The 27,035-nt window shown below is 33.4% G+C and overlaps 1 protein-coding gene across 8 annotated transcripts in view; it reads left to right on the top strand.

The window, feature by feature from the left end:
* Positions 1-27,035, top strand: part of LOC142350732 (MYCBP-associated protein-like) — an 81,941-nt gene that overhangs the window by 12,570 nt on the left and 42,336 nt on the right. For all 8 annotated transcript variants that reach the window (XM_075402678.1, XM_075402677.1, XM_075402676.1 and 5 more), the window contains exons 2-10: positions 1,458-1,570; positions 8,391-8,491; positions 8,957-9,125; positions 9,552-9,656; positions 14,402-14,477; positions 15,018-15,201; positions 20,040-20,122; positions 23,943-24,061; positions 24,670-24,881. In XM_075402678.1, coding sequence (XP_075258793.1) covers positions 1,458-1,570; positions 8,391-8,491; positions 8,957-9,125; positions 9,552-9,656; positions 14,402-14,477; positions 15,018-15,201; positions 20,040-20,122; positions 23,943-24,061; positions 24,670-24,881 — 1,162 coding nt within the window. The remainder of the gene's footprint in view (positions 1-1,457; positions 1,571-8,390; positions 8,492-8,956; positions 9,126-9,551; positions 9,657-14,401; positions 14,478-15,017; positions 15,202-20,039; positions 20,123-23,942; positions 24,062-24,669; positions 24,882-27,035) is intronic.

Here is a 27,035-nt window from a genome sequence, read left to right as displayed (position 1 = left end):
AAGAGCGGACTTATTTTGCAAGTTAATGTGCGACGAATGCACGAATGATAATCTTGCATATATATGTGCGTGGTGTGTTTGTTTGTAAATTTATATGCAAATATATTTATATATATTTATATATAATTATATATATATATATATATATATATATATATATATGTATTTTTATGTATTTATATATATATATATAAATATATATACATATTATATATATATATACATATAAATGTATATACATATTTATATACATTTAAAGAACAAGATTTAAATTGCTTTAATCGTTTTATGGTAACAAAGAAAAAGAACAATTGACAAGATATTGACAAGTGTCAAGTCTCACAAGGTGGTCTACTGAATTTTTCATCTCAGGATGAGTTTCGAGGTAACTTCAAGGCAATTGTATAAGATCTTGTTAAATATTTCAGAAAATATCTGATTCCATGTGCTGCTTTATACTTCTAATATATTGTTCTGCCCGAAATGCCAAAAAGAGCAAAAAAATGAAATAAGGTCGCTGAAATAGTTTTGAACATACTTTTAGCGCTAACGAGCGTAACGAATACTTCTTTCGGAACATTTTGTGGCAGTTCGTTATTTTAATTTGTGCAAATAGCTTTTCAAAATTTACTCTGATATATAGATATAAAATGACTATACATATATGTAAAATATATCAATATATTTAACACTTATTAGAACATATACAGTTGAAACAAATATCGGGAAACTCGAAATTAGTAGCAAGGTAAAGAAGGTACGTCTTGGGATGCCAGTGATTCAAAAAAAATTATACATTGATACAAATAATTTCCGAGATCTTGCCCAAACGCGTGGCAAAAAATATAACGATATGTACAAAACTGAAATGGCCAAGATGATATTTGCATGCCATCCATCATTTGCATATGACATTATAAACCAATGAAAGCGCATCCAAATAAACTATAGGACTGATACGCCAAGCTAAAAACGCATAATAAAATCTATCTAAAGAATTAGTTAGATTTTTCTCGTGTTGTCATAATTTTTTTTTAAATCCTGAAATGATATCCTCAAGATTTTATCAAGATTTACCTTTGAGTTCTGGGCAAGATATTTCAAATTTTGCTTCATGGTTATCAAATTAATTTTTCGTTTGGTCTTAGATATGAATTTGGCATAATTATGGTTATTTATATCCAAATAATGCAAATAATCTATGATAATGCATATTCGTTGCGGCGTTTTGTCTGTAAATCAAATGGAAGAGAATTGCGGTTATTGCTTTTAAGTGCAACTCAAAATTTTGAAAGATTTTCAATGATTTTTAAAAATTTTTTAATGATGTTCAGTTCACATCCGTTCATGTACTTAAAATTATACCAATTTTTCGTCACTAAAAACTTAAAAACCAACATTAACAAAATATTTCAACAATCTAACAACACTCTTTAACAAAAATTCGATTGTTTTAGACAAGAGCAAGTTGAAGAAGAGTGATTCAATGGGTGAGAGGGAAGGAGGGTCAACTGAAGACCTCCCGGCTGATTTGGCTGCTCTCAAGGTCACCATGGACAAACTGGAACAGGTTAATACAAGAAATTATTTCTCTTATGCTTGCTTTCTTTATTACCGCCTGTTGATAACGTTCAGTTTTATCAAATTAGTTTGTATAAAAAAGGCATTTGTTAGGCTGTCTTCAACTTAACTGTTTGGCCACCGTACACTAAATCTCAAAACCCATAAATAATTTGTACATAAAAGCTAAGAAAAAATGGAACACTTTTAAAATCTCATTAAAAGTAACGAGATACACTTTTTATATTGTCTGAACGAGTTCTATCTTCTCAGAAGAATTACAATACCGCAATTCAGATATTTTTTTAGTATGTGAAACAGTCGAGGAATTACACGATAAATGTACGGTCGAATGTATGGTCGACACTTTGCACTAAAAAGTCTTTCTTGTTTTGACTTAAAGCTAGTAAAGAATGGCTGCGTAGATAAGTGCTATAAACACTAGCACACGTTGTTTATTTTTATTTTCATTTTTTTCCAGAATTCAACTCAATAAAGTCTTTTGACCCATGTTAGATTCCATAACAGAAAGAATCAAATTTATTATAATGTGTGTTTGGACATTTGTCAATCCAACCTGAAATTAGTGTCATTTAAATAGATTTAAGCCTATATTGACCGAGCTTCGTAATCACTAAATTAAATGTTACGGTAAATTGCGTCTCACAATATAATGACGAGAAATCAATAAATGATTCCTTATTACAAAAAAAATGAGTAACCGTGTAAACAACGAAGACAGAAGTCAGCTGTAAGTCAGCTGCATAGAAATTTCACAAATACATACCTCTTTGAATTTTTTCTTCCTGAAGACAACTTATTTGTTTTTTTTGCACTAATCAGAAGACATTCATTATCTTGATTGGAATTGACTATTCGGCACTCTTAACTGGGACTTCTTTTAGTATTATTCATCTGGTGAGACCAATCCAATATTTTCCAAATTAACAATTGTTTCACTTTCAGGTCTTTTTTAGGTCAAAGTTTGTTCTCACAGTTTTTTTCCAGAATGAGTCACTAGTGTATTATAACCAAGCCCAGTGTATCCAGTGACAATATGGAAGCGGTTGTTCTAGCGAAATGGAACAAAGATAAACTCATTAGAGAAATTCTAAAACTAAGAGAGGACAAAAGATCATCACTCGATACTAGTAACTTGCGACAGGATAAAATAACAGAACTAAAAAAAGACTTAGAAAAAAACAAGCAGGCAAATAGAGAACTCCAAACAGCTCTAGACAACACCAAATCCCTATATGACCAAGAAATGTCAGAAAAAAATGTTTTTTGAGAGGATAAAATGAGAAAATGTTGACAAAAATTATTGATGGCAACAAAGAAAAAGAAACTAAACAAGTTTATGCCAACAACAGACAGTTTTTTCCGAAGTTTGTACCACGATTTACTAAACATCTTGTCATTCCAGACAGCACGTATAAATTTGTTAAACAAGGTGATATAAGTAATGAAACTGCAATACACTCATACCCTACTGCAACCATAAATGATATTAATAACATTATGGATTCTTATTCGGCTGGAACGAAACCTGAAAGTCTTGTTTTTCATTTGGGACACAGTGCAATTGACCAAGGTACTGATGGAAAAAGGGCAGCTGAGCAAATGGGTGACTTAGTCAGTAAGTGTTTAACTAAATTCCAGCCCCATAAGGTTGCTATATGCCAAATTCCACAAGTTAAAAATGAACTATACGGAGGGGACACGAACAACAAAGAAATTGATGCTTATAACCAAGAAATCAACAGCATTGCTGACCAAATTAGAGGCGAATTTCAGTGGTCAAAGCTATACGTCCTCAATTATGGTCTTGAGGGAAACGATATCATTGAGACAAATGCGTCCTAAACAGGAAAATTGAAATTTTTTGGCAATCAAAAGAGGATTGAATAACTTCAATAGTCCGAATGAGTTCTGATACATTGGGGTGACTTATTTCTTAGTTCTTTAATAGAAACGTTGAATGTTTCTTTTGAAGAAAACATCAGTTTTGTTTGTCATTTTAATAATAGGCTTTGTTTGTAAAGGGGGGGAAGTTGCTTTTTTCAAAAGTCACTCAAATCATGCTAAAAAACCAAAATTTAATTTTTTTCAGATTTATTTTAATAATTTAATTCCAGTAGGGTTCGGTTTCATCAATATTACGTATTTAATATCCGTCACATCAATTATTCTGCCAAAAAAGTTGAGATATTGAAACAAACCCTGGCCGAGCTCAAATAGAAAAATTGAAAACAACAGAGCAGTACTACAAAGAAAAGAACAGAAGAGACGATAATCTCAAGTTCTGGAACATGAATTGTAGAAGCCTAAATAATAAATACGAAAAGTTATCAAAGTTTTTGACAACTATCGACCAGTTGTCTTTCCTAGCTGTTACCGAAACATGGACTAAAGAGAACAATACTATTCCAGATTCTTTTTTGAGCAGTAGTCATCAATTTATTCACCAGCCGAGATCATCATCGATTGAACTGGAAAGAGGGGGAGGTGTAGGCATATGGATACCCAAGAAGTTTTCAATCAAAGTAAGAAATGACTTGAACACCATCAACCGGAGTTTTTTTGAATCACTATGGATAGAAGTAATTGAGCCTCTGAAAGAAAAACTGCTCATAAATGTGGCGTATTGTTCAAACGTAAATCGTTAAAAATTCTTCCTTGATAAAATGACATCAGAAATTTCAAATGTTTACTCTAGCACTGAAAATCTAATCCTGTTTGGAGATTACAACATAAATATACTTAAAGAAGCTGGGAAACAATTACAAAATAACTTCATTGCAGATAACGGGCTTCAGTATGTAAACACAAAAAAAGCAATATGGATAAATGGAGAAAAATTTTCTTTAATCTACCACTGCTTTTGTTTCTAAAAATCAAATCTTCGAAACAGATCTAATAGAGTCAATATTTAAAAATGATCATTTCACTATTGTATATCAATCTTCATTGGAATTAGAATGGAAGCAGCAAAAGAAAAAATATTTAATGCGAAACAAAACGAGATACACAAGAAGTAAGTTTAACCGTGATATTGCTTTGCAAGACTGGCCACTAATGTAAAAAATCATTGGAGCCAATGAAATTTTTCATAAATTTATTGAAATTTTTCAAAATGTATGAAATAAACAAGCACATTTGAAAAACATAGAAGTGAAAACAAAAAAGGAGCACAAAAAAGGCTATCAAAAGAACTGCGTTGTCTCATTCATGAAAAGCATCGTGTATTCAATGAATGGAAAAAAGATCCTAACAAAGAGCTCTTTAACAGTTACAAAGTACTTAGAAACAATGTTAATAGAAAATTGCGTAAAGCATCTGACGATTATACAAAACAATTTTTCGAGAATCTCCCAATTTTAAAAGAACAATGGAAATTTATCAAGAACAAAATTAACTCAAATAAACAGACATGAAAAAATTGAAAAGCTGAAAGAAGGCCATAACGTAATATCAGATGAAAAAAGCATTGCTAACTGTTTCACGAATTGTTTTGCCCGTCCTGGACTTTACAAGGGGGAAACAATTGCTCCTAAATTGCCGTCTTTTAATTTTAAAGGAAATTAAATCAATTTCAGGCCGGTAACAAGAAGACAACTATACAAATTTATTGACAAACTAGCAACACAACAATCAGCTGGACCAGGGTATATACCATCTTGGGCATTGAAAGATTGTAAGTTGTCCATTGGAACCCATTTACAGTTTGCTATTAATGAGTGTATAAACGCAAACACATTGCCTGAAATTTTAAAAGAAGATATGTCATTCCCATCTATAAAAAAGGAGAAAGGCATAACCCTGAAAATTATCGACCAATTTCGGTCACTCCAACGTTAGCAAAAATTTTTGAAAGACTTCTCTTGGAGCAAATGTCGGAACATTTAGATAAGAATAAGCTAATTAACAAAAATCAATTTGGTTTCCAAAAAGAAAAGTCGTGTCTTAACACAAAAATTGCACTGACAGAGAAAATAAATCATTATGTTGAGGAAAAAGATACAGTCTTAACAATCTTTTTGGATTTAGCGGAAGCCTTTAACTCAATATCCTTGGACATTTTTAATCAAAAAATTGAAACCAATGGTTTTGGAGAAAACGCAAGAGTCTTATTGAATTCGTTTCTATTTAACAGGAAACAGTGCGTTAGAAAAGGAATAGTTGAATCCGACTGGACAATTATAAATCATGGTGTTCCACAAGGTACTGTACTAGGACCACTAGTTTTCATACTTTATGTAAATGACTTCGGTGAGGAAATAGGGAAAAGTTCGAATGTATTACAATTTGCAGATGACATAGCAATTTTATATCATGAAAAAAATGAACAGTGTTTAGAAGCAAAGGCTTAAAAAATATTGATGTAAACTGAACAATATATGAAACAAAATGAGTTAACTCTAAATGAAGAGAAAACAGAAATAATGGTTTTCAAAAACGAAAAGTTACCAATTGTCAATTGTGTTGAATTTAATAGTCATTCCTTGAAACCAACAGATGAATGCAAATACTTAGGTGTTTTTCTTGACAAAGAGTTGACATACCAAAAACAATTTAATAATGTGATCAGTAAAATGGCTTTAGCTATCAGATCAATTTATTTGGTACGCAATCAAATACCTTTAAAGGCTCGAATAAATAGCCTTAGATCACTTGTTTTATCGCATTTAGAATTTAGTGCAATATTTTTTCAAAGTTTGCCGTCCTACTCAATTGACAGAATAAACAAACAAATTAGAAGGGGCATAAAAGTTTGCTTTTTTCGAACAAAATATGACCGTGCTCATAGACTACTTCTTGAAAATGAAATACATCCCGCAGAACTTCAAATAGCAAAAACTTCATTAAATAGATTTTTCGATATTGTCCAACAAACAAACATACAAGACCAAAAAAAATTCAGAGTAATCGGAGACGTTGAAATTAAAGTTAATAATCGTACATATGATTTTTCTATCACAACAAAATGTAAATCAAATGGAGTCAAAATTCAATTATAAGAAACTTTGTTTGGAAATGGAATAAACTTCCAAGAGCTCTAAGAAAGTAAAAATCAAAGCAAAAACTTAAAAAAGAATTAAAGGGAGAGATGCAAAAAAGACACGAACGAGTTCCAAGGGACAAAACAATTGAAGGCTTTAAAAGTTTATTTTTATAAAATAATTCACGAGAACTAGAAACTGAACCCTAGTTTTTTATTATAATTATTATGTTTAGTTATTCAAAAGAAAGATGTAGTATGTTTGATTTATAATATTACAACATATAACTTTAACCTTGGGGTTATTCGAATTTACATGTTTGAGATTTAAAAAAAAGAAAAAATTGAAGACAAAACATTGATGCTTTTCTGGTAGTCATGCCAGGATCATATATGACTTCTATGAAGTCATAGGAGGCTCGTAAGAGGAAATACTTTATGATATTTTAAGGCATCATAAATGATCCTTGTAAGACTACTAAGACTTAGTGACCCGGGCGTTGGAAGGATAAAAATTGAATTCTCAATCTATGAAAGCTACGGGCAAATTGCAGATTCTAAAAACTTAAACAAAAAGCCAAAATGTTTAACAAAGGGCAAAATCTCGAAATTTCAAGTTCTTTAACTCAAAAAATGGCGCTTTACAACGTTTTGCATATTTTTTTGTGAGATTTGTTTACTCTTTTTCATGTGTTCCTAGTCTTCTTTTTGACAGTCGGCATATTTGATTTTTTTCTTTTTTAGGATTGTGCTGTATTTGGAGCCAAATATTATCCCGCATATTATTGGGGAATATTCGTTCATGTAATTGAAATTTTAAATATCACTTAGTCAATAAACTTTATTCATTGCAGTTTAAAGAATACTGTCAATACAGTGACTCTGTCGCCATAGAATCAACCAATAAAGATTCCATAATTTAACATCATAGGCACTTTCGGTCTTGCCCCTTATAGCCCACCCCCCCCCCCCCCCCCCCCACAGCTTAGTGGTCAGATAACCTATAGGCCCCCGATCATGGTAATTATACCATAATGGGGGGCTATAATGGGAATAACCCAACGTGCCTATAGGCTTAAATTGTGGAATGTTTACTGGTTGATTCTGTGGCAACAGAGTCACTGGATTGACAGTATTCTTTAAATTGCAATAGATAAGGGTTATTGACTAAGTTTTTTTTATTTTTAACTACATGAACGAATATACCCTAATAATATGAAGGATAATATTCGGCTCCAAGTAGAACACCATCCTAAAAAAGATAAAAGTCAAATTTGCGGTATGTCAAAAAGAAGACTAGGGACACATGAAAAAATAATTAAACAAATCTTCGAAAAAAATGTGCACAACGTCGTAAAGCGTCATTTTTCGAGTTAGAGAACCTGAAATTTTGAGATTTTGCCCATTTTTAACTTTGGTTCAATTTTGTAGAGTCTGCATTTTGCTCTTAGCGTTCAAAGATTGAGAATTCAATTTTTCTTCTGTCAACACCCGGATCACTAATTCTTATTAGTCATACAAGGATCATATATGTCTTACAAATCATAACGTATTTCCTCTTACGATCCTCGTATGACTTTTTCCTGGTATGACTTTTATTAAGATACCTTATTGTTCAGTTAGTGGCCCACTAAATGGTCCTACCATATTATAGGTAAGAGCGCTGGCTGGTTATGGTCGTACGCATCAAATTCGCACAAAGTCTTGAGTCGCACCGTTTGATCAACACAGATTATGGTGGAATCTGAAACCAAAATATGGCAAACCTCGCCCAAAGTTATTTCTTCTTTTTCCTCCTTGTTTGTTTATTTTTGTTTGTTTGTTTCAGGTGAGGAAAGAGATAGTGATTCCGGAGAAGGAGCCTGTGCCCCCGGCTGTTAATGTCAAAATGAGGAAACTCAAACCAGCAGCAGAGAGATACAAACAGTCGTAAGTAATTAACGTAATTTTATGGTTTTTCAAAAGCTCATCTCGAAAACTATCATTATAATAATGAGGTTAAAGTATTGAAACTAAATTAAAAATGGGATCTTTTCCGTTTGTGCCCCCACTCAGCTTAGCGGATGTATAATATTTGCAACCCCCAGACGCACGTGTTATATTTTTACATAATGATTTACTATGAAATGCCACGTGCTCTGTAACGGGGGGGGGGGGGGTGCATAACGTACGGGGGGGGGGCACAATCGGAAAATATCCTAAAATTGATAGAGTTGTTCATTGTTTCTTATAATTTGTGATGTCAGTTGTGCTTGAACTTCATGTTTAACTTGATCCAAGCTATATTTGGCATCGTGCCAAGATACTACATGAGGTATGGTCATCGCGGCCGGGTCATGCGCATCAAAGCGTAACAACCATTCGCCCGATAATTAACATGTTTAACTTTTACAGGGTTCTGGTTGCCAAAGTGGCCGATCCAGATGCCCCAGTTAGACAACCCTCTCAGGTGCAGAAAGCGGGCAGACCCCAATATGGTTTAGATGGACACTTCCTAACCCACTCTATATTGGGAGAGGAGAATGACTTCTACAGGGAACAGGAACGAAGAGCTGCGGAAGAAGTTAGATTGTTTTACCCCATTTAAGGAAATGTTTAAATAAAAAGAGTTGTCTGGATGTTGATCGCAACACTGATTAAAACCCTCTCAAAACCCCTACTTATTGTGAAAATAGTGGGAAGCACAACTATATTATGGAAATTCGTGGGTCGCAACTATTAATACAAATTTTCAGAAGCATTCACCATCAACTGAACTGAAACAAATTTTATTTGCTGAAAATTTAGCTGAAAAAGAAACGCAACTTTCTCCAGACATAAAAATTTAATAGCTTCTACACGTATTCTGCGTTTTCCCTGGTTCACTCATAATGCTGTGAAACAAGCTAACAATGAAGATATTTGTTAAGTGATAGAAATTTAGATTCAAGTACTCTAACACAGATTGATTTTATCAGTTGGATTGTTTACATTGTTTGCTTTTTGTCAGAATGCGGTGAGACCTCCCGGACGTCACAAGATAGAAGCGATGACAGCCAGTCAGAGAGACATGAAAATGACAAACAAGGCCATGTCCACTGCCAATAACCGAACAGTTAGTCTTAATTCCAGCCATGTAAAATGGTTCCAAACTATTTGTTTTGGAATATGCTGTTTGAGCCCGGACTTCACCAGTCAATTTTATCAACTGCACAAGTCTAATTACAAGTCTAAAATCAGAACTGATTCGGAGCTATAATCATAACGCATTTTAAACTTGTCAGTCTTGTGTCAGTCTTGGCCAAGAACTGCATGTCTAAATGCAAGTCACGGCCTGAAAGTCCAAGAGCAAGACTTGGCAGGTCTGAATCCAAGTAATGTCCAAGTTTTGGCAAGACTAAAAACGTCCAAAATAGGAAAATAGGGTCGGTAAACATGAAAGAGCCCTGAAATCGTAAGAACTTAGACGGAAAACCGCAAAAAATAGACGGGAAATCCAGAAAAATTGGTCGGGAAGCCGTCAAGACCTTAGAGGGTACCCAACATACAATTTAGAAATCTGAACAAAGTTTTGAGTCGATCGGGACAGGACAAAGCTCACTCGGCAGCCCACCAAAACTGCTTTATATATGTTGATAATGGCTGTTTTGGGGCTATTTGGCTCAAAACACCTTAAGACCGGCTGAAAACCCAATAATATGACCTCTGACCGCCGGGTACTGGTTTATCGTTTCTGACAGCCGTGGCGTAATCTACAGGCACCTCGGGATTTGGTTAAAAGTTAATCCCGACATCGGGGCCGTTACAAAAATTTGTTGACTCGATATTGTCTGAAAGTTGTTTTTGGTTTGGGAATCAACTTGAAAGTGTTACACAAATATTTTCCACGATTTTCCAGATTTGTAACACTTGTGATAAGAATTTCCCACTGATGAAAATCAAAATAACACTTGCATTTAGACTTGCCTGGTACTGATATAAACTTGGAGTACGTACGGTTAATTAACATTCGTGAATTCATTGGTTCGTCCTGTCAAAGAAGGTGATAAAGTAAAAGGTAAAAATTAAATATGATGTAAAGCATAAATTGTTTTTGTATCTGAAGCTCGGATTGTTCACTCATAAATTTTTAAGTCTGCGAGAAAAATTTAATAAATGCTCACAATTTCAACAAAACTTTGCAATATCCTCGAGTTTTTGGCTATTTGTAGCCAGTCTCCGAGTTGGTTTTTAAGCTTTAGTACCAGGAATACTAATATCAGGCTACCTAAAATTTTCCTTCTCATTTTTTTTGTTCCGAACCCTGGGGGGAGGGACTATTTAGTCATATGGGTTTTTTTTTGTTCAGACAATTTTGGCCGATCGATATATTCATCGCAGAGAAATGTTAGTGACATCATTAAAATGCTCCTCCAGCGTAGAATTCGAAACTAAAAAGATTTTTTTGAATTTTGTTTTTTTTTCGAGGAGTTATTGAGGATTGAAGTTTTGTGTGAAGTTTTGTGGGATCTTTAGCATAATTTTGTTCTTTTTTAGTGTAATGTTTCTTCAAATTCAGATATTTTTAATTGCTCTTGCACGAAGTTCATAGTAATTATTGTAAACGTGTCATTTTTTATGCAAAATTTTTGCTGGACGGTTTTGACTTTTCGAGTGACTTTTACGCGCTTGACTTTTTGCGTTATGCGTGATCTAAAATTTTCTCTCAATCACAATTTCAAGCACCTAAACTCAATAGGCAGAAATTTAATACTAAAAGTCAATTGAAAAGTGCGCCGAAACTGGTGCAATTTTTCACTTTGAATCTGAACAGTCGTATATATTACCTTCTGATGTGGTTATTTCAAGCCCATTACTTTTTAAACCAATTTAAGCTCCCCCTCCCCTCCTCCTCCCCCCCCCCCCCCGACTAAATCAGGCTGCAATTGAATAGAGCTCCCAGTAGTCGTTCGAGAACAATTCTTCCGACGTTTAGTCGGTTATGTTTTATAAAACTATTATTTCAAACATACATTTCACGCCACAAAATGAAAGATTTTCGAGTTCCTAATTGACGAAAGGTGCTAAAAAGACTAGTTCTGGTCCCTTAGGGAAGTTTACTATCAAAAAAATTTGAATTCTATATGGGAGCTTTTTTTAGAAAAGTTTTCTTATTTTGGTTTTCTTGTCTCACCTAGAGACTAGTCTTTTTTCATATCTGGGTTCCATTAAAGAAAAACCTGATTTACTGTCAAATGGAGCCCAATGAACAACAAACAAGTTCTTCACGGAATCGCTCGTGTTTCTTCTTTGGCTTCGACTCTGAGTTTTCGTAATTTTAAAAGTAATTTTGATTTCCTTTTTGAATTTTTACTAAATTTTTGAGTCGTATGGCAAAATCCTGTTGCCTAACAATGCAATAGGTTTTGTTATGCGCATTAAGTGAACCTATCTAGAACTTTCAGTTGATAGCTAATGGCTGTTAAGACTTTAAAATAAGTTTTAAGGGTTTTCGAGAACTTTCGAGGACATTAACCGATAATAATTTATTTTTGTAAAATGTAAGTCAGTTTTAGCAATAACAGGTTCCCCTTCTTTCTATCGCAATCAAAATTTTTCTGGTTAGCGGTTTAATCTTCTGAAAATTTGTTATATGGCTTCAATGCCACAAATTTTCAAAAAAACTTAAAAATTTTTTTTTGGATATATTCCTATTGTTGGTTCTTCTTGAAATCTTATAACATTATCATGATATTGACGCCTCCCATTGGCTTGGAGAATGTTTACAGGTGATCATGTATAAAGTTTTCAAGGAAAAGCATATGCTTTAAATGGTGTCGACACTTTCTTCTCGCACTTTTCTACTGAGTTTTTGGTTTTTGCCTGTATTTGTTGTTTTTTCTGTAGTCATGAGACTTATGGTGATGTCCTCGTGATTACCTATCTTGACAATAATTTTAAATTTCCAATAATTGCAAATGCTGCAATTGAGCGTCTTCTTTTCCTGCCGTTGAAAGCTATTGAAAATAATGGCAGTTAAGACTTTCGTTTTTTTCGAATTTTTTTTATTGAAAATTCACCAATTTTAAGCTCATCTTTGTGACCTGTAAAACAGTGTCAGTTAAAACCGGCGGCTTTTTCTCTACTTCGACCAAAATTAATCTAGTTAGCGGTTTTGTCTTCTAACTAATGGTGTTATGACTTCGATGCATCAGTTTTCATACATTTTTTTAAAATTTTTGGATAACTTTTTTGTATTTTTTGGTTCCTTTTGGAATCTCAACAAAATATAATACTATTGAGAAATACATTGGTGTAAAGATGACAATCAAATGATCATTCATAAAGTTTTCAGAGAAAAACGTATGGTTTAAATGGCATCGACACCTTCTTCTCGCACTATCCTACTTAATTTTTGGGTTTTGGTTTTTTTTTCATGGTCAAGGACCTATTGTAAAGTCTCATTGACAACATGTGAACGATAAACATCCGTGTTGTCTCATCGAGGCGTTGCTTGGCGTATTCATTATCCTCCCCTCAAAGCTATTGAATTTAATGGAGTTGATACTACGGGTTCTCTCAAATGTTTCGTATTTTTAATGTATTTGTTCATACTTGTTGATTTTTTGGAGACAAAATGTTAAACCGACAGATCACATTTCTGCTAAATATTTAACTGAATGTGGAAACGTTTTTACTGAAAAGTTCATTTTTCAATGACTGCGGCACTTTTCTCGCTCATTTTTTTTGAATTTGCTGTTTTTGCTTTTTTCTGTTCTTTAGGTAGCCGCAAAATGTTCACTGGTCCACAAGCTTGTAATTGATTATTGAAGGAATGATGTAACTCGAAGCAGTCAGTATTTTGAGAAAAGTCTTAAAATTTTCGATATTATACTTTTTTTATGTTTTTAAGGATTCTTCAATTTTTCAGCTTTCGTTGTTCTTTTCTTCTATTTTTAAATTATTCTCATCATTGAGAGTTTGCATTCAAATTCCATGTTTTTTTGAAAATTAACATACCTACTGATATTATGACGAAACTGATTGTCGGACAATATTAGTTTTCCTTAAAAGTTATGTGAGGGGTATATTTTTGTTTCTTTTTCTCTTCCTTTAGCACAATCGCGTAATAATAGATCCCAAATTTGGCCCTACAGAATTTATTTATTCAATCAGTATAACTTTAACTAAATTAATTTAAATGGAAATTGAAGTAAAAATACATAGTATTCAGAAAGTAGATGATATTTTCAATGGCTTCACTAACTTGTGTTTTCGCAATATTTTTAATTTTTTGCTCGCATTTTTTTGAGTTTCTGCATCTTTAGTCCGTTTCTGTGGCTTAGTTTAACCAGATACATTTCCTAGTGTTTTCATTATGACTTGTTAGTAAACTGATCAAGAAATATTTGGTTAAAAGCTAATTATTTTTAAGACTTTTGAAATTATTTGGTTTGTCGACTTTTTACCTAATTTGGTTTTAAAAAAATCCCATCTGATGTGTAGTTTTAAAAAAGTAAATTTAAGCAGCTGGGGTTTTTTTCTGATTGGAATTTGACGTTGTTACTAGGTGCTTATAAATTAGGATATTGAGTTTTTGACGTGTCACGAAGTTTTTGTTTTTGCCTTTTTTGTTGTTGTTGTTTTTTCTCGTAGTCTGTTCAATAGCACATCTTGTTATAACGAGGCATGGCGTTTTTAAGTTTAGTTCTTAGCGAACCTCCTTGTTTGTTAAATGGTGTTAAGTGGGCCTCTTTTTAAATGTTTCTTTGCTTTTGTTCAATTCTTGAGATAACGAGGGTTCATTTCTTCTCATCACGTTGTGCTAACTCGTAGCAATGGGGTTATTTTAAATTATTGTTTGTTAAATTGTTTGTTTAGAGTCAAGATGCTGCTGCTATCAACCACTGGCACGACTGGATGCAAGAGCGGAATGAGTACAGGAGCTTCTTGGGAAGTACGTAGTGGAATTATTGAATTAATTGGTCTCGGCAGTTTTAGGGTTGGTAGTTCGGGTCCTTCCCATAATAGCCCCCTACAGCTTAGGATCATATATAACGTATAGCACCCCCCCATTACCGTAAAAACACCGTCATGAGGAGGGCTATTTTTCGCTAGTGCTGGCTATAAGGGGAAAGACGCTGCTATTTTGCAGTAATTCAGGGGTCACAACGCAAACGAAAACTGACGTTTTTCCATGTAAAATCCTCTAACAGAACTAAAAATAAACGTAATTCTGTACATAGACAGTTGATTGGTTCCTTCCAATCATATGATCGTTGTATGACAAAGTAGTGATATTGTATGCATACATGCATAGTATCCAGCAAACATTTTGGATAGAAAGCGCAGTTTTTTGCGTAAACTAATAGGAGAAATTTTTTACTCTTAATTTTGTTGGAAATTCTTTTATTAAATATTGGCAAACTATCTTGGTAACGAAACAAATAGAATTAATATTTTACCAACAAATGAACAAACAGACTTGTCATTACAGATAGAGTAGACCGACCTCACGAAGACCTTCTGATGAACATAGGAGACATGTACAGGGAAAAGAAGGAAGTGCTCCAGCAGATAGACAGGAATCTGGCATTCATAGACTATGGGAAGGGGTACAGGGTGGGGAGTGAGTTCTGGGCACAGCCACAGTGGGTGGGGAGTGAAGAAACAGGAATCCAGTTAGTAAACCTTATTTTTAGTTTAAACATCTTATGATAACTTAACACAATTACAGAATTATTCAGGAACCTAAAATATGGAATTAATTTTTTTCCGAATTTCGTTTTAGAATTTTGTTCTAATTTTTGTAAATATTAGACCATTTTGGGTTATTATTATTCACATTTTCCGGTTCGGAATGTTTGCTAAAATTTTCGTCATTTTGCAAAAAAATTTGTTAGATTTTTTAAGAATAGTGTTGCTGATTTTGTTTTAAAAGACAAAAAGTATTGTTGACTGTTTTGATTTTATTTTCTTGGCAAAAAATTTTCGCTAAATGTTTCAAAATTTTTCATCAAAAATTGCTCGAATAAAGCTTCTATAGTCCACTTTATTAAATCTGACGGAAGTACACAACCATGTAGATGTTTTTATTGAGAAGGCTAAAATTCTGCCGTTTTTTTGTTGATTTTACTAACAAATTATCTATATCTGTAACATTCGAAAAAATAGGTGCTCCTAATGGATGAACAGCATTAGCCGGGCTAGATTTTGGCCAACCTTGGACTGTTACAATCCAAATAGAAATCGTATTTTAATCAGTCGATTTTTTTAAAAAATAATTCGACTTTTTTAATATTAAATAAAGAACTAAACATTTCAAATCAAAGCTCACTGGTGATAGGTTCAGTTGGCTTCTTTAGCAGCTCCAAATTATTGCATCTAGTTTTTTTTTACTCGAAAGCTTACAGTCGTTTTGGCTATTAAAAATATTTGATTTCTAAATAAATAATGGCTTACTGAAAATTGCCTCTAATTTTTTTTATTGATTTGGTCAACCTGCAGATTAGTGTCAGCAAGGAAAGAATTGCTTCTTCTTTTTACTGAATTGAAATTTAACGTTTATTGAGGTTTTACGTTCTAAGTTATGCTTTTCTGGCTTTGATACTACTAGATTTCCCGATTTTGTTTTGATTTTTAGGCACTTGCCCAATTTTCATGTTATCTCATTTTGTCACATTATCACAATTTTGAGAATTCACAAAAAAGACAATAGGCTTTCAAAACCAGACACAATTGAACATATCAAAATCTTTAAAGATATAGATCATGGTTTCAACGGCTTCGACACCACTTTCTTGAAGAATTTAGTTGAAAATTTCGATTTTGTCTTTTACTGTCGTTTTTATTTTGTCTTGTTAATTTGTCTATGAATTTTCGTGTATCAGGACAGGTTTCATTGATATTTTATGGAATAATCAATGAGCTGATTTTCCAATTTGAGTAGATAGCTGATGGTTTTCATGACTTTGAAAACAATGGTTTTCAAAAATACAAAAACAATTTTTAATTCGCAATTTTGCTTTTTATTGTCTATTTGTTACCTATTCGTTAATTAAAGGTCAAATATGATATCATTGTTGTCAAGGAATGTTGTCACAATATATAATGTTTTTGAATGAAATCGTTATGACTTTATTGTCCTCGAGACGAGTTTTTATCAAAGAAGTAAAATAAATCTTTGGAAAAATGTTTTTTTTCTAAAAATACAAAACTATTAATTAGTTTTACTTATTTTGTCTTTTTTGTCTGCTTGTTACCTAGTCTCATTAATGAGAGGTCACATGCCACATTATGTTTCAAAGAAACCACAGTCGACCATAAACTGAGGGGCGAATTACCGGTCATAATGATGTCTTTTCGAAGCATAGGTAACCATAAACCAGTGGGATGTTTTCAGGTGATTTCTAATGGGTTTCATTACTTTGATTTTAATCGTTTTTAAATAGTATAAATGAATTTGTTAACTATATTGTTTTTGTGTCTTTGTCTAAATGTTAACGAGCCTTATTATGGACCCGTCCCATATCTTTTATAGTGAAGTAGAAGTTATTCTGCTTATTTTCAGTTTTATATGACGCCATTTTGACTTTGTTGTTACGTTTCTTTTAAATGGACATAGTTATTATATGGACAAGTTTTGAATATAATTAATGTTTGTTGTGGTTGTTTGGTTTTGCTGTTCGTCTTGACTCGCTTTCTCAGGAATGGTAGACCTCGTCAATCTAACGCGTCATTTTATACTCCACTGAGTTATTTGTTTTGGATTTTTTTGTTCATGCTCCATTTTTTTTTTAAAATACTTGAATTTTTGGGGATTTTCTGTCTTTTCCGCATTTGGTTGAGAATTTTGCCAAAATTGAGGATGAGCGGGCTCGTAACCATATGTGTGATCGCACATTACTGAGCTTCCTTGTTGCTAATTATAAATTCGTAATTTTGTTCAATTTTCGAAGTATGCAAGTTACTTACAAGTAAACCATACTTTGCAAGAAACTTGTAAGTTCTTACAAGTTAAACATTCGGTCACGACCTGGAACACAATGAGCGGGCAATTATGTAAGTTTTGTAGCGATACATTTTTTCACCGTTTTTTTTGCAATTCTATCAAAATGAGAACATTTCAGATGAGTTCTTAAAAATTTTCAGCACTATTGCATCGTGATTTGAGCCTTCTCTTAAGCAATTTCAATTTTAAATTTCAATTTACATAATTTTCACAATTTCAATACACATTTTCAGCACTCATCTTTCATAATTTCCTAACTTTCATCGCCTATTTTACAAATTTTTCAATTTCTTGCGTGGGAGACCTCAAACCTGCGGGAGACCGCAATTTGTCGATGATCAATTAGGAAAAACGCAAAAAAATGTAATCAGTGCTAATGTAGTACTTTGTTCGTGAGATCTTTTGACACTAGTTTCAAGTTCTTACGATGACAAAAAATTTTAAATTTCAATCTAGCAACTGCCCAAATCGTGCTTAATGAAGACAAATCTTGCTTCATGCAGCTTGTGTGGTGCAATAGAGTATTTTATAGTCATAGCTATAAATTAGTTGAAAAAGTTAGCCCTGTGCTTAATTTTCATCCATTTCAACCAAAGCTGATTTAGTTGAAAATTTCGATTTTGTCTTTTACTGTCGTTTTTATTTTTTCTTGTTAATTTGTCTATGAATTTTCGTGTATCAGGACAAGTTTCATTGATATTTTATGGAATAATCAATGAGCTGATTTTCCAATTTGAATAGATAGCTGATGGTTTTCATGACTTTGAAAACAATGGTTTTCAAAAATACAAAAACAATTTTTAATTCGCAATTTTGCTTTTTATTGTCTATTTGTTACCTATTCGTTAATTAAACGTCAAATATGATATCATTGTTGTCAAGGGATGTTGTCACAATATATAATGTTTTTGAATGAAATCGTTATGACTTTATTGTCCTCGAGACGAGTTTTTATCAAAGAAGTAAAATAAATCTTTGGAAAAATGTTTTTTTTTCTAAAAATACAAAACTATTACTCAGTTTTAACTTATTTTGTCTTTTTTGTCTACTCGTTACCTAGTCTCATTAATGAGAGGTCACATGCCGCATTATGTTTCAAAGAAACCACAGTCGACCATAAACTGAGGGGCGAATTACGGGTCATAATGATGTCTTTTTGAAGCATAGGTAACCATAAACCAGTGGGATGTTTTCAGGTGATTTCTAATAGGTTTCATTACTTTGATTTTAATCGTTTTTAATTAGTATAAGCGAATTTGTTAACTATATTGTTTTTGTGTCTTTGTCTAAATGTTAACGAGCCTTATTATGGACCCGTCCCATATCTTTTATAGTGAAGTAGAAGTTATTTTGTTTATTTTCAGTTTTATATGACGCCATTTTGACTTTGTTATTACGTTTTTTTTAAATGGACATAGTTATTATATGGACAAGTTTTGAATATAATTATTATTTGTTGTGGTTGTTTGGTTTTGCTGTTCGTCTTGACTCGCTTTCTTAGGAATGGCAGACCTCGTCAATCTAATGCGTCATTTTATACTCCACTGAGTTATTTGTTTTGGATTTTTTTGTTCATGCTCCAATTTTTTTAAAAAAATACTTGAATTTTTGGGGATTTTCTGTCTTTTCCGCATTTGGTTGAGAATTTTGCCAAAATTGAGGATGAGCGGGCTCGTAACCATATGTGTGATCGCACATTACTGAGCTTCCTTGTTGCTAATTATAAATTCGTAATTTTGTTCAATTTTCGAAGTATGCAAGTTACTTACAAGTAAACCATACTTTGCAAGAAACTTGTAAGTTCTTACAAGTTAAACATTCGGTCACGACCTGGAACACAATGAGCGGGCAATTATGTAAGTTTTGTAGCGATACATTTTTTCACCGTTTTTTTGCAATTCTATCAAAATGAGAACATTTCAGATAAGTTCTTAAAAATTTTCAGCACTATTGCATCGTGATTTGAGCCTTCCCTTAAGCAATTTCAATTTTAAATTTCTATTTACATAATTTTCACAATTTCAATACACATTTTCAGCACTCATCTTTCATAATTTCCTAACTTTCATCGCCTATTTTACAAATTTTTCAATTTCTTGCGCGGGAGACCTCAAACCTGCGGGAGACCGCAATTTGTCGATGATCAATTAGGAAAAACGCAAAAAAATGTAATCAGTGCTAATGTAGTACTTTGTTCGTGAGATCTTTTGACACTAGTTTCAAGTTCTTACGATGACAAAAAATTTTTAATTTCAATCTGGCAACTGCCCAAATCGTGCTTAATGAAGACAAATCTTGCTTCATGCAGCTTGTGTGGTGCCATAGAGTATTTTATAGTCATAGCTATAAATTATTTGAAAAAGTTAGCCCTGTGCTTAATTTTCATCCATTTCAACCAATGCTGATTATGTACTGCAGTCTATGTATAAGTATACGACCAGGGATTCAATATATATTACATGTCTAGTCTGTGTACATTCGATATGTACTATTTTCAAAGTGTTTTAGATTCACTTTGACTTCCTCACAGAAGGGCTACCCTCCTGTTTACGAACACACTGGAATTCCTCATGACATACAGATGGAGAAAGGTTATATTCTAATATACATAATTTATTGTAATATAAAATATAATATATAATATAATGAATTTTGCAACTTTCCAAACTTTTTCCAAAGCGTGTATGCATGTTTTTGAGTCATTCGTAAAGAAAATCTGTTTGAAAAATTAAAAGTAATGTTAGCCAAATTTAAATTTTCGTTATCACTTTGTTTTTTTTAATTGGTTTATCTATGTTTGGGCCTGAAAGATTAGCGAAGACTTTTCAGAGCGGTATTAAATCACATGAAGTTGCGAGAAGAGCTGGAATTTAATGTTAAAGGGTCCGTTTTACACAGAATTTGCCATTTTTTGCGTTTTTTCTATCATTTCAATGTATGACAAAATTGTGAGACCTTGGTTAATGGGTGAATTTTAAAGGTCAAAGTGTCAATAGGTGGATCAGAATAAAAGGATGAACAAGAACAAACAATAATTACATTAAGATTCCACTAAAAATGTTGATAAATTTAGACATAACTTACAAATAATTCCTTCCCACATTTTATTTCATCAGTCTTTGGAAAAATGCCAACTGGACATGTTACTGTAATCAAACTATTAAAAGATGATTTTTCTACCATTCCGAACGAAGCAGAAATGCTGCAACAAATTTCCAAAAAGTCTTCAAGAATTTGAGTGTCATCAGAAAAGGATTATACGGAGAGGATGGCTGTGGCTAGAATTGATTGTTGTTTTATTTAAAAAATAGATGCAGTATAAAACAATTCCAACAAACTGAGTTGTTCTCATTACAAGCAGACACAATGAGGAAAAATACTAGAAAAAACAACAAATGGCAGTAAAACATTGAAACTATGACAAGCATGAGAAACTGAAAATAATTATATATTGGAATGTGACTACAGGTCATCAAGATTACTGAAAAAGGTAAATAAATATAGTTCAACGACATTATTATGCCAAAATAATCAGACAAATTGAAGAAAATCTGAAAATAATATCGTAGAGCCATTACTTTAACAAAATCGTTTGAAACTTTCCTTCAAAACAAAAAGAGTCGTTGAAAAGTATGCTAAAATATGATATCGCAAGCCAATGTAAAGCGAGAGAACAATTTTAGTTTCAAAAATTCTGAATCAAAAAGCATACAAGCACTATGTTGAAAACAATTGCACTAAAGTCCTAAAACAAAAAAAGTGTTTACCAAACTTTCGAATTAGACTTTTAGCTATATATAACCTAGTTCTTAAAATGACCATCAATGTTTCCCCCTTTTTCTCCAAATCAACTTATGCAGCAATGGGTTCGATAATTTCTGGTTCCGCTTTCTTGGAATATTCTGTGCCACGCACAGACTTGCACGATTCTTTTTCTCTTCTTGAATTTTAATTTTCTTTAATGAGCTCGGGCAGAAAATCACTCAACGCGCAGACAATCAAAAAGAGTTAAGTTGAGAAAAAGTTTTCGTCAATAACAATATGTATTGCAGTTTAGAAACAAATCAATCATACCCTGTTCAAGGTCAAGTGTGAATAAAATGGTCTATGTTGTTTCTAATTGAAACTGATAGTAGTCTCTGTTGCTCTAGTTGTGAGATATTATGTTTTCAAACATAAGATAATGTCGATACCTTCGTTTTATTTTTTTTGGTCCAAATACGATAAAAGATGTTTTTGTAGGTGTCGTCGTTTACTTTCAAAATTTAATATAAGAGCGATTTCGCATCGTCATCATTAGACGTAAAACAGCTTCAGTATCTTTTCCTTATGATATTATTGAAAGTATAAAAGATGAAAGTATAAAGTATGAAAGTTTCAATTTGGTCGTGTTTTTCAACGTGGTTTCATAACTTAGATAAACACCGCTGTTTTTCTGAAATGTAATTAAAGACCGGCAACGTCTTTCTTAAGAAAAAAGTTCTGGTATATCCTTTTTAGCGTGATCTAACAGTAGTAGCATCTGCAGGAAAAGTTCCTCTAAATGATTTATAACCATTTGTTCACATTTATCTCTATTTTGTTGGTGCCCTTTTTTCTCGCCGGGCTGTAGAACAAAAAATGTGAATTTACAGAGAGAAACAGCTATTACAGAAGTTTTGCGAATTTTAGTAAAATTTCAGGATCTTTTTTTTAGCTTACAATGGCACTACAATCACAGCAGTTCACTGCATTTTGAGTTAAAACTCAGATTTTTGCTTGGACCGACCAAAACAAACCGGCGAAATCCTACGATTGAAACCAAACATGCCGGACAATTCGCACGTTTATAAAACAGACATATCAAAACTGGCTAAACTGAGCATTCCAAAACTTACTGACGTTCCAGTCCGAATATACCGACGAGTGGCTAATTTTGGAGCCAAACGTACCAACAATTTGCTACGTTTGAAACCAAACATATATTCGATTTCCTACGTTTGAAACCGATCAAACCGGACATACCGACAATTTCTGGCGTTAAAAATCGAACATACTAAACATACATTTCTTATGTCATTATTATCGGGTCTTCTGAACTAGGGAACACAAGCCGATGGTTTGTCCAAAAAATTACGGAGAAAAAAGGGCTCATCCCTCAACTCGGCCTTGTCAATATTATATTGGTTAAAACGAATTTCATTGAACTTTTTTTTCAGAACTGACATGTGTTCAACCCCTAAAAGCTCTGTTATCGCTTATTTGTAATAGTTGAGCACTTAAAGCTGATTCCTCAGCTCAACCAGAACTTTCGTTAATGATTTTCACACATTCAGTGGATATCTTACGTAATTTTCCACTAACACGCACTGACGTCTTCAGCCAGGAAGGCTTCACCGAGGGAATAAAGTGTAATAAAAGTGGATTCAAGAGTGTAATTAATGTGTGCTCTTAAGGGTATAAAAGAGTTCGCTAAATAGTGTAAGGATCGCAAAAATGTGTAATTTTCTCAAAAGTACACTTTTTCACTCGTTTAACTCCCGGGTTGAGGTTTGGCGGTGAATTTTCGTAAGAAATGCAGTGAAAAAAATAATTTTCACATACATCTTTTTGCGGGGCATTGCGGTGAATTATTTATTTTCACCGCGTTCTCGGTATTCTTACAAAAAAGAAAGTTTCATACAGGGGGTTCGAACCTCTTACCTCCTCTGTGTCTTCAACTTCTTATTCCGCTGCGGCAACTGTCAATTACTACTCTGATTTTTCTTGTGAATTTAATTCAGATTCAGTAAACGTTGGAAAACAAATGCGGTGATTTTTTGTATGAAATGCGGTGAATTTCACGGAGAATTTTAGTACAAAATGCGGTGAAATTTGGTGAAATACTTTTTTTTCACCGCATTCACCGCAATCACTGCAATTCGTACAAATATGCACCACATTCACCGCATTTCTTACAAAAACTAACCCAAAAACCTCAACACGGGCTGCTAATAGTGGAATTTACCTCCTTTTCCTTTTCCGCTTTACCTCTTTTTCTTGCTTTATAATGGTGAAGTGCGGGTCGGAAAACTACTTATGACCCGGAAAACTACTTATGACCCGGAAAACTACTTTCACCCCTACACATATCCATTATTGATTGCTCTGTTGATTATTCTCAATTAAAAATGGTTCCTAATTATGAGTGGTTCTTAATTAGGATGGTTAACATTTGCACTAGTTGAAAATATTGAATGTTCACAGGTTGACCACCATGGAAAAACTTTTTAATCATATCACTAGCCACATGGAGTTTTTGGGAACGTAAAACGTTAGCTGGTAAAAGAAAATTTGATTCTGACTGGTAATCAATCCAAAAGATGATATAAGGTTCGTTTTGTGGCAATTAGGTTAGGCCAACCCTCGTTAAATTCTGATCTTCTCTCTTAGGTTACGTACACATTCCCCCTGGCAGACGAGGGTGGCAAGATAGTGAGTTCTTGGCCAAAAGGATGCGACAGTTGCAACAGATCATACATGAAGTTGACCCTAAGAAACCATCTCAGCAGGTTCGTATACGCACTGCTGTTTATTGTTATTACTTCAATTTTATCCCCTCCCCTCCCCTCCCCTCCCCTCTCCCCCCTTCCAACTTGACTTTAGTGGTTCTCTTGCTATTTGCACGTGCTATATATCTTTTGCATGGTGTACTGCGTAATTCCGTGTCTCGTAACTTTGGCGCATAATTCGGGGAGGGGGGGGGGGGGGGGGGAGTCAGCTACAAGCAATAAAAAGGGGGCAATAAGGGAAAAGATCTTACCATTTCAGAAATTAGCCAAGAAAAATAATGTTGATAGTGTTGAAAAATTCCTTCAAATGCGTATGCTCGTTTTTCATCTTATTTTGAAAATCTTTTAAAATTTTGATTGCTACTGGACTTTGATTGTTTTCTGGGATCTACTGTGTTTCGCTTAGTGGGTATATAATTTTTACACCCCCAGGCGCACGTGCTACTGTTTACGTGGTAACGTGCTATATAACATCATATAAATTGTAATTTGGGAGCTATAAAAACACAGGGGTGGGACAGAATAGATCAGTTTTCTGCTTTCGAAAAATTCGGCTTTTTTCCAATAATATCAGAAAATTGTATCACATTCACCAATTCAATTTTAAGGACTTCGACGAATTGATGATCCGTGGTCAAAATTCGGATACTATAGCCCAAAAGGCCTCAACTGACAAACCCCAAAGAGCTGGTGCTCTGTCACACAAGGGGAACTTAGACGCTAGGGTGTCAACCGGAGGTCACGTGCAGCTGATTGCAATGGAGAGTCCACGGACTGAGAACCTCCCGGATGACTTTTACGAGCAGCATGACCAGGAAAAGTAAGATATGAGAATAAGCAAAAGTTTGAAACAATATAGGCAATTAATTGATGGCCTGTGATTTTTATTTTTGGATAATGACAAATAACACTGTCCATTCTGAGATTAGCAATCCAATATCGCTCTAATCAGGTAAACTAGGGTCGCGGAAAGGGGGATCCGTGAGTCATGGCAATACATATCGCGCTTTCGATCTCATCAAAGCCAATTTTCGGACTGTTTGGTTCAACGATGAGTTGCTCTAAACGACACCCCCAAAAAGATCTGCTTAGAGTGAATATATTTGTATTAAAAGTTATCTTAATAGTCTATGGTGATATAAAAAGCATATTTTGCAAATTGTGATATGAAAATGTTCAGCAGCAAAATTTTGTCCATAAGCTTGAGACTATGAAAAACACTTTGACATATAAACATAGGACTGCCGACATAGCACATCATATAGTATTCCTCATTAGTCCAGTTCTCTTTCCTTCCACACCCCTACTTCCAGTCTGGAAAGCTTTGTTTTTCAATTAGAACAAGGCGGCTCGTTAATGTGCGTTTGCACATGATGTTCCGACCCGAGCTCATCTACATTTTTGACTTAATTGTCAACCAAATGAAGAGATAACAAAAATAGATGTTTGAATTTAAAAAAAAAATGCTACATTCTAAGTTAATTAAACACACTAAATTCTGCCTCGATGAAATAGCAATCATAGGTTTCATTCATGTGACATCAATAACTCATCACAATAGGTCGTATGGCAAAGAAAAATACATCAAAACCACGAAATTTTTGAGAAAACCCATAGTATCAAAGTCAAAAAATTCTACAGCTTTCAACGGAAGGCATTTAATACGCTAAATTATGCCAAAATGATGATGTGACGACTAGGATGTTTGTCATCCAAAATTTATCAACAAGACATTACAACAAGTCATTGACTATGAAAACAACAACAAAAACAGGCAAAATCCAAAAGTTCGGTAGAAAATTGAGAGAAGAAAGTGTCGAAGCTATTTAAACCATAAGCTTTTTTCTCTGAAAACTTTTTCAACGATCCATTGAACGTCTTCGCTAAACCAATGGGAGCTATCAATATTAGGATAATGTAATACAATTTCAAAAGGAACCGAAATTACTAAAAAACGATCCAAAAATTATAAAAATTATGAAAACTCGTGCACCCAAGTCAAAAAACCAATAGTTAGAAGACAAAACCGCTAACTAGATAAATTGTTGCTGATGTAGAAAAATAAAGCGGTTCTGTCCTTACCGAGACTGGCTTACAATCCACGAAAATAAGCTTAAGATTGATTTATGTTAAAAGAAAATAAAAAAATGTTTTTAAATTCTTAACAGCCATTAAACTCAAAAGGTTTCGTAGTGATTCAATGAATACGCTCAACTATGCCACGATGTGAATACAAGGATGCTTATGATGCCTAGGTAATCAATAAGACAACACAATATGTCTTATGACTATGAAAAAAAAACAACAAATACAGGCAAAAACCAAAATTTCTTTAGAAAAATGGGAGAAGAAAGTGTTGAAGCCATTTAAACCATATTTTTTGCTCAGAAAGTTTTATCTATGATCCTTTGGACGTCTTCACGAAAGGAAGTTGTAGCCATCAATATTAGGATGACGTGATAACATTTCAAAATGAACCAATAAAACGAAATGTCCAAAGAATTTTTTAAAAAAATTTGAAATCTTGTGGCATTGAAGACGTATAACCAATAGTTATTTGATAAAGCCGCCAATGGGATTAGCTTATGTTGCAGTGGTATGAAGGAGTTTAATCCAGTTTTTACTGACACGAACTTACAGTTCTCAAAAATAAGTTTATGATTTACTAATTTTAAAAAATTTTCGAAAATTTATTTTCAAAGTCTTAACAGCCATTAGCTGTCCACTCACAGCACTAGATAGGTTCACTTAATGCTCATTAGCAAATCTATTGCTCTTTTTTTCAACAAGTTTATGCCATAGAATTATAAAACTTTAGTAAAACCTCAAAAAAATCAAAATTTCATTTGAATTTACGAAATTTGAGATACGAGTCCAAAAAAAAACATGAGCGATCCCTTCGAAACAAATTTTTTGTTCATTGGGCTTCATTTGATCGTAAAAGAGGTTTGTCATTAACGGAACGTTGATATTA

The sequence above is a fragment of the Convolutriloba macropyga genome, chromosome 12, assembly GCF_964194025.1.
Source record: "Convolutriloba macropyga chromosome 12, txConMacr16.3, whole genome shotgun sequence".
Lineage (NCBI taxonomy): Eukaryota > Metazoa > Xenacoelomorpha > Acoela > Convolutidae > Convolutriloba > Convolutriloba macropyga.
The sequence above is the reverse complement of the archived record's forward strand: the minus strand, read 5'-3'. Positions and strand labels throughout refer to the sequence as shown.